Source organism: Plodia interpunctella, chromosome 30 (assembly GCF_027563975.2).
Source record: "Plodia interpunctella isolate USDA-ARS_2022_Savannah chromosome 30, ilPloInte3.2, whole genome shotgun sequence".
Classification (NCBI taxonomy): Eukaryota; Metazoa; Arthropoda; class Insecta; order Lepidoptera; family Pyralidae; genus Plodia; species Plodia interpunctella.
The window spans coordinates 395,636-404,938 of NC_071323.1; the positions used below are offsets into that span (position 1 = coordinate 395,636).

Sequence of the window (9,303 nt, forward strand, 5' to 3'; positions counted from 1 at the left end):
TAGAAAAGAAATCCTGTACATTCAATAAATTTACTTAAATAAAAACAAATTTAGGCGATAGTGTCATAGTAACAGAGTAAGAAACTGAAAAAAAAATCTGTCTGTTTGTCTGTATGTCTGCCTGTTTGTACACGCTAATCTTCGGAACCACTAGACGGATTTGAAACTTTTTTTGTTACATAGTTACGAAGCCTGGACAATGTATAGGGTATAAATGATTTTGAAAACTGGAACACCTGATGGAGTACCTACTGTGATGGTACAGCTAAACTATAGGAAATATATTCAAATTCAAAATTCTTTATTCAATTTAGGATGATATACATCACTTATTGACTTTTACGTCAAAAAAATTGCTTATAAACTAAGTCTACTGCCGGCTTCCAAAGCGCAGGTGAAGAAGCGGCGCAACAAACTTCACCGCAGCCTTTTCTCCAAGGACGTCAATTAACAAATATAGGTCTTATACATATATTAAAAATTAGGAGGACGAATTTACATCATTATTAAAAATGTCAAAATTTGAATAAATAAATAAAATAAAAGTTATATTTCCAATAAAATTATTGAAAATTGTCACACAATATATATATATATATATATATATATATATATATATATATATAAAAATAAAAAGCTAAATGTACAAAAATATATAGAAATGACGCCCTAACAAAAGTTGTTCAGTCTGATGAGCATTTCCTGTTGATGTATAAAAATCTAAGATCTGGAGAATCTAACACCTGAAGAAGAGTCACAATGGACCAGCTAAACTATAGGAAATATACATATATTTCAGTCAGTCGTATGAGCATCTTCTATATAGGTATAGATACGCTTTACCTCTCTAATAATTTTGACTCCTTACCAAAAATTGTACGGCCACGCGAACGAAGTCGCGGGCATCAGCTAGTTTACAAATAAATAAATTATTTAAGTAGATAAATCAAAGTATTAATTAAACTTACCGTCAAAAAAAATTAGATATTTCATAAAAACATTTATTTATAAGGAGAGAATATTTCTTTATGGCATATCGTCCTAAAATGGTATGTCTGTTTAATTTGGTTGGTCAACTAAAAAACATGTCACTTGTCAAATTTATTTATTGTATCATTATTCTTATTATACAGAGTTTCTTTCGGCATTTCTTCTCAGCAGTGGTCGTTCCGAAATGCCAGTAGTTTGTAGCTTGTGAGAAATAACTATAAAAATAAAAATTCACGAGAAAAAGTGCCTGTGAAGGTCTGATTTCTGAATAAATGATTTGAATTTGAACTAGAAAGTTGACAATATAAATAAAATTTGTTCTCAGGATTTGATATACCTAATTAGCTTACTTTTGGGTATAAAATATATATATATTACCACCTGTACATACTTATTATCTATGTAACATCTAACATTTCCACTTGCGACATTGCAATAAATGAATCTGAATAGAAATCATCAAATAAGTACAATAATAGGCTGCTGTTTTTCGCTTGATGTGATGACTAATCAAGGCTGCAGGCAAGCAGGCTGTTGGCGATGGCCACAATGACTTAAAACGTCAAAAGGTTTTGAGGTTTTTTAAAGAAAAAACTGTATTGACTGTGTCGTTCAAAATAAACTATTGGAAAAATAAAGGTTGCTAAATCTGCTGAAATATAATTTGAACCAGCTGACGCTGTCTTCTACAATGGCCCTTGTATCATTAGAAACACCAGTGAAAAAATTACTGTGATAATGACAATGCTTTCAAAGATATGACAAAAACAAAATCACGCATTTTCGGACTCGTCCAAACGCTCCGTGCTGAGTGACACGAACAAGTGACGTCACAACGTGCGAAAACGTTCGCGAAGAAAGATATGTTTGTTCGACAGCTACATTAAATATTACGTGTGATGACTAATTAATTAAAATCAAAATTTTAGTTTCTTACCATGGCTGAGTTTATTTGTATAGATAGTTTCGTTATTATTTAAAATGGACTTTCCAAGTTTGAATCTGCGTATCACAATGATCCTAAATATAACTATTTTATCTAGATTATACATATTTTTACAATTCTCTGACCTATTTTATTACGTAATTACGAGATTTACTATTTTTTACTATTGCTAATGCTTTTTGACTCCAAAACTGGATGGAGAATAGCAAATATTGCATTAGACAAATAATAAAAACTAAAAGTTGTTGTCATCCTCTCTCTCATCCGTTAGAAAGGTGCTGACAGTTGGAACGTACATTTGAAAAAAAAAACCTATATAACTAAACATCATAAAAAACTTTAATTTTGAAAGTACTTTTGTTAAGAAGTCGTCACCATAAACGTAATATTTGAGGTAGCTGTCGAGCAAAGATTTTTTTTTCGCTAAAATATTACTCTATCGTGAATGTATTGTGTTTCTAATAATATAAGGGACTTCGAATAAAATTTTGTCATCCTGACATATTATATATATTAGTTATAGATATTTGAAGTGAACTTATCATCGAAAAATCCGATATTTAATAATAGCATTTATATAAGAGGAGATTTTTTTAAACTTCTAGAAAAAAGTGAATACTCAATAATATTATTTCAACAATATTAAATTGTTTAAATAATTAGAGATAATATTAAATATTTTTGTAGCCATATGTATATTTATAGTAGAAAAAGGATTTTGAACGAACTGCTTTTTTTTTGCCATTGCAATAGCAAATGGAATGTTCAAGATTGGTTGATAAACACCCAGTGTTGCCGCCAAAAGGAGACAGTGTCCTGATTTTTTTATACTAGAGTATATGTGTTTTATAATTAAATGATTATTGATAGAGTCATTATTGAATGTAGAAATATATTAATGAAATTAATTATCAATCAAAATACAATTTTATTAAAAAGTCTCTCACCTGGCAGACGATGTTCATTGAAACATGAGTTTTAATTCGTCCTCTGTAGACATACTTTACGTTGTCAAGACGAGAACTGACAGCGTCGCCGCTAATTTGTTGTCAATGCAAAATGTGTCTACAGAGGACGACATAAAGTTCAATTTTCAATGAACGTCATCTTGCCGGGAGTGAGTGGGGCGTTAGAATAGGTTAGCTCCAAGCTAGATATTAACTCGATAAGAACAGAATTCTAGAAGTATTTTTCAAGCGTCTTCATCATTGCCGCTGTCATTAGACACTTCTCCGTCACCGATAAATACCTCTTCTTGAACCATTAGAGGCATCCGAGCATTAGAATTAACTTGCAGCATAGAAGCCATTGCCATTCCTGTCCCGAAACTATACTCTATGGGCTTCAAACTCTCGTCTACATCCTTGTCTATGACTGCCCGGTTGACAGGATGATTTTTTCTCCTCACAGCTCTATGGCGACGCGCGTCTTTCAAAAGTGCCAGTTGCTTTTCTTTCGATATTTCAAAATCGCTCTCCGATGTCGACGGAGACAGTTCAAGATCGCGTTTCGAAAATTTGAATTTAGATTCGACATTTGATTTAACATTTGCAGAGACGTCGCCACTGAAATCCGATTCCTCGTTTGAATTGTATAAATTGTCAACATTATTGATTTTTTCCGCCATTTTTACATATGAAAATTTACACCATTTTGTCACAACACGACGTTTGTTGTCACAAGATAATGTTATTAATCTACTTTTGACATTGAGTTTCTCATTTGCTTCATAATAAATCTCGTGAATATCATTTTCCTTTTCATATTTCTTAATATTAAAATCATATTTTTTATTATTAGTACGCGAGTGCTGTATCTTATAACTTTTAAACAACTTAAGCTTTCGCGATTTCTTTTTAAATTTACCTATAAATCCCTTACTTTCGTAAAATTCTTCATATTTTATCTGCCGCGGAAATTCCGGAACATCTTTGAGTTCCGGCATAGTTTTGACTAGAGCTTGCCTCTCCCTCTCTCGCATAGCGTCCTCCCGCTTCCCCAACTTCCTTTTCAATTCAGACAGCACAATCTCCGTGTTCCTCCTCTCTTTCTTCCCGGGACCCGTAACAGAATCCTCGGCTGTCTGCACAATCTTATCATCGTCCTCAGTTTTCACGAAAAAGAAAACCTCATCTGTCACCACGGGTTCTTTGTCTTCTATTTTCAAAATGTCTTTTTCTGAAACGTCACTTTCGACATATCTCGTCTCCGGCTCGACAGGCGCCTTGATTTTACTTTTTAATTTCATCAAACGAATTTGCGAATTTTGCAGCGCTGTCAAACACCGCGTAACACCATCTACGATTTCATCTAAATCTTTATTCAATATCTCTAAATCTAATTCTTGATTTTGTAACGCGCACGAATCTAGAAAAACGTCTAAAGTATTGCATTTGTTTAAATTCAATTTGAGTTCTAAACACGATTTAGCTATTCCGCCATGTACATCGCTATACAGCCAAATGTCTTTCGCGGCCGCCCCTAACTTTTTTAAATTGTCAGAGTCGTTGGCGCCAAAATTTTTTAATAACCTATACTTTCTGTCTAACGCTTCGTAATTTTCGACGAATTCCGTGGTAACGTGTGGTATGATAGCGTTGTGTAACCAATATATTCTTTCGTTGTAATTTTTGTATATGCGTTGAGCGTATGAAGGAGGTATGTAGTGAGCCATCGCGATATGTTTTAAAAACGTAGATTGGACGACTAGGAACGCGTGGTGGATTTTCTGTAACAAATACATCATTTGTATTAATAACTAGCGACCCGCACCGGCTTTGCACAGATACAGTATTATGTATGTTATCCTAACTAATATTACAATGCGAAAGTAAGTTTGTTAATTTTTCACGCTTTATCAGCTTAACCAATCTTTTTTAAATTTAGCATACATGTAGTTTGAAATTAATAGATAGATTCTAGAGGAAAGTTTATATGTACCTATACTAGCTTATGCCCGTAGCTTCGCCCGCATCCGTCCGCTCACAACTTAATTATTATCGATATCTCGGGTTCTAAGCAACGTATCGCGATCATCGATCATCGCGATACCTTAACCAGATTTTAAGTTAGACCATCCGCCATACAACCGTGAATACCGCATCAAATTACATCCAGTAGTTTTTGCGTGATTCTCGAACAAACATACAGACAGACAAAGATTCTAAAAAAAAATGTTTTCGCTACAATTAATTATGGTTACCCGAGGGAAGCCAGTGTTAAATTATAAAACGCCACTTATACCTATATCATAATATTATGTATATAGGTAACATCCAATAGTCTTATCGATATATTATAACTTACTAGCTGCGCCCCGGGGCTTCGCTTCCGTGGGAATTCTGGGATAAAAAGTACCCTTAGTGTTATTCCAAATTTCATAACAATCCGCCCGGTAGATTTCGCGACATACACACACACATACATCCTAACAAACTTGCATTATAATATTTATGATATTAGTAGGATTGATATTTAATACGGACCAACACTGTTGATCCGTATGGAATGGGTTTCTTTCGGCATTTCTTCTCAGCAGTGGTCGTTCCGAAATGCCAGTAGTTTGTAGCTTTGATAAGCATAATTTAATTTAGAATATGACGTGAAAAAGTGCCTGTGAAGGCTTAATTTCTGAATAAATGATTTGATTTCATAATCGATTAATCATTTGCTTCTCGATTAAAACAATAGATGGCGCTTATAAGAAAAAATTAAACCGCCAGCTCCGCACTGTCGCCGAACTCGGACAGACTCGGACGCCGACGCGAATGCGTGAGCATTGCGTAGTTAGTACGAGCGCTTTTATTAATCCCAATGAAAAACCAGCAATGTATACAGCAAAGTTCAGCGAACTGTTCGACGACAGTGTGGAGCCGGTACAATACTCACAGTGAGATCTCCCTCTCCGCTAGTGACATGATCCCAAGCGACGTCCGCGCGCATCCACGGCGCGTTGCCTAGTGTCGCGGACGACGCGCGCGACAACAACAGACACAGCGACGACTGCTGCCGAACCAACAGCGTGCGGCACGACTCTATACTAGATGTTATTGAACCCCTACGAGGATTGTAATCTTTATTTACATATGCAAAATTTATTTAACTTGTGCTATTTGTTAAAGTCGAAACAGCCACCGGCGGCGGCAACGCGATCAGGGTTATCGAAATATCTAATGCTAATTAAAAATTATTCGTTAAACTTAGGACGATATACAGCACTTATTGACGTCAAAATTCAATTAAATCTATGTTTACCGCCGATTGCCAAAGCGCAGGTGAAGAAGAAAAAGCGCAACAAACTTCACCGCAGCATATTCTCCAAGGACATCAATCAAAAATATGGATCTTGATTTTTATTTTTAGTGACCAGCTCCTATGCTCGTTTCGCCATTGACGTCCGTCGACAGACAACGGAATTTAATTGAGTTTCTACGCACGCCAATATCAAAACAAAAACGACAATAACATAACGGAAATTCAAAGCACTATGTAGCTCATAAATATCGTACATTTTTGCACACACAACCATACATATTGATGGTTACAACTATCGCGCCCAATACCAGAACATCAACGTGTCAGTAAAATGCAACGACGATATACTATGGACAGATGGCGCTATGATCGAATCGTGATCGAACCGACAAATCTAGAATGCGCAGTTGAAGTTTTCAAAATTGGCTTGGTCTGGCGGGAGGCTCTTCCCTTTGTGGCGGTCGAACATAACACATCGTTCTCACTATATTTATGACGTCAATAAATGATCAAGATACAATACTCTTTAATGCACTAAAGAAAAGTACAGAAAAATACGGCACAATACAAATAAAAAGGCATTTAAAGGTATATGTATATCATCCTAAATTTAATATTTTTTAATTTGAATGTCATATTTTTGTGCCAGCCCTAACCGCATTGTTAACGCTAGCTGCTGTTTGAACCTTGGCAAAGAAACGGAACAGTTAAACTTGAACAGCGTAAATTGAAGAATTCTGATTCTTTTTTCAATTAAAACTGTGTCAACTCACAATTGAGTGTGCAATGCAGCGTACTCTTTCACGCACGCGGCCGCCCGGCGCGCGAGTGCGAGATAGTCGCGCATGATCGCCAACAAGCTGGCGAGCGCGCCGCGGCTCAGCGTGCGGTGTACAGAGCGCACCAGTAACGGTATCGATGTGTAACATAGTATGTTTAGTAGCGATGAGCGGTGGAAGCTACAACAACATAAGAACTACATTATCTAATGACGACCTCGGTGGCGCAGTGGTAGAGTGCTTGCCTCTGAACCGAGAGGTCCCGGATTCGATCCCCGGTCGGGTCATGATGGAAAACGATGTTTTTCTGATTGGCCCGGGTCTTGGATGTTTATCTATATATGTATTTGTTATAAAATATAGTATCGTTGAGTTAGTATTACATAACTTACTTTGGGGCTAGCTCGATCTGTGTGATTTGTCCTAGTGTATAATATATATATGTATATATAATTCAGCCTATGACCTAACACTCCTATCATTATTTATTTATCTATAGAATTATTATCAAGACGTAAGCATTTGTGAGTTTGTATGTTTGAGGCGGGTAATCTCCAAAGCTACCAAACGGATTTCAAAAATTCTTTCACCATTAGAAAGGTACAGTATCCAAGATTGCTATAGGCTATATTCTATCTCAAAACTCCCACGGGTGCGAAGCCGGGCAACATCTAGGTATTCATAAATTAGGGCAGTAAAAAGACTCTTGTACTTGTTGAAATTTGAATGGCGTTGATCAAAACTTTAAAAGATTTACCCGACAACGGGAAGCCGAAGCGACTTTGGTTTTATACTATGTGATAGATAGTGATGATTTTGCAATGTGATATGATATGATACTGCTGTCATTACTGCAGTTTTGTAATATACAATTGTAGACATAGACTCAGTATGACTTAAAAATTAGCAAACATTTTATCATATTCAAGCTAGATATCATTTCAGGCCTTACCCTCTAGGAGGAAACATCACCAACGCGACGCCAACAGCGACGGCCGCGAGCGCCCCCTCCCCCCGCGTGAGCGCGCCCCCGCGCGCGCCCCCCGCCGCGCGCCACACCTCTCCGCCCGTCGGAGTCTCCTGTTCCACTGACACACTGTCCTCTCTGAACAACAGGCCACTTTCGAGGATCGCCTCGATGTGTCTCCTGTTGTGGACTAGCTGGAAATATTCATAACTAGCGCTTGTGCCCGTAGATCCACCCGCGTGGAGTTTCCCGGGACGAAAAGTATCTCTGCATTCGTCCGTGTTCGAGTCATAGGATTACACAATCTTAACAAATTTCACCTCACAAATGATCCTATAAGGGATCTGTTTTTTTTATTATTATTTTTTTTACGGTTTTAGCAAACTATATTCTGCTCTTATAAATTTGAACTGAGAGGAGCTAGAAGGGGCTTCATCCAACACTCTCAATGTTTATTTATAAATAAATTAAGTACCATGACTTTGTATAAAATAATACTGATCACATTGTTCTTTATGACAACCTAGACAGCCGTTTTGCCTTTAGCAAGGCCATCAAACAACTATATAAATCTCATTAAACTATTATATATATATATTATGGATTCACAACAAATCTAATATACTCAACTCACCATGTTCGGTCTAAATTTGATAGCGATCCATCTCCGTGATAAAATCGGCGGTGAAAAGTCCTGTTTCAGGTACAGTGCCATCTGAAAATATAAATAAAAAGTGATATTGTTACGTGTCACACATTCTTTTCAACTAGTTTTGAGAATTATAATTTAGATGAAAATGTCTTGATAGCTCAGTGTTTAAGGGCATTATCCCAGATAGACAGGGTTCAATTCCCACTCGGTTCCAGAAATTTTTTGTAAAATGTTTTATACTACAAATATTAGAAACTACTGGCATTTCGAAACAACCACTGTTTCTTATACGACTATTTAATGTCGCCCTGAACGGTCTAATAACAAATAAGTGATGTGATGGTATTCTTGTACTTAGTTATCATGTGATATCTAGGATGTTAACACAAAAACTTACATTAATATATAATTTTGCTTCTGATCTCCGGCAGAGTCTATAAAGATATAAATATTTCTCAAATCAATGCTTTTCTCTAAAAACTGAGATATTCCTTCATCGCTATTATTAGCATTCACAAAATATATTTCTAATGTGTGATTTTTATAAACTACACAGACTACACAGAAAATATAAACATAAATACTACTAGCTTAAAAGAAGATAAAGAGATCTCTTCTATTTGTACCGGCTGAGATATTATTTGTTTTGTCCATCCATTCGACGATGCATTGGACTGTTTATTTTCCCGAATTGATTGATTTTGATAAATGTTAT

At 36.0% G+C, this 9,303-nt stretch overlaps 1 protein-coding gene across 2 annotated transcripts; it reads right to left on the bottom strand.

Annotated features, from left to right (window-relative positions):
* Positions 1-1,088: 1,088 nt before the first annotated feature.
* Positions 1,089-9,303, bottom strand: LOC128682634 (uncharacterized). Of its 2 annotated transcripts, XM_053767505.2 has the most exons (7): positions 9,215-9,303; positions 8,986-9,022; positions 8,571-8,651; positions 7,922-8,130; positions 6,964-7,149; positions 5,825-5,993; positions 1,089-4,664 (listed from the first exon to the last, which is right to left on the bottom strand). In XM_053767505.2, exons 3-7 carry the CDS (start codon positions 8,649-8,651, stop codon positions 3,129-3,131), a joined length of 2,181 nt encoding a protein of 726 aa, XP_053623480.1. In that variant the 5' UTR covers positions 8,986-9,022; positions 9,215-9,303; the 3' UTR covers positions 1,089-3,128. The 2 variants fall into 2 exon arrangements, with proteins under 2 accessions (XP_053623480.1, XP_053623479.1); XM_053767504.2 differs by having other exon boundaries at positions 8,986-9,262.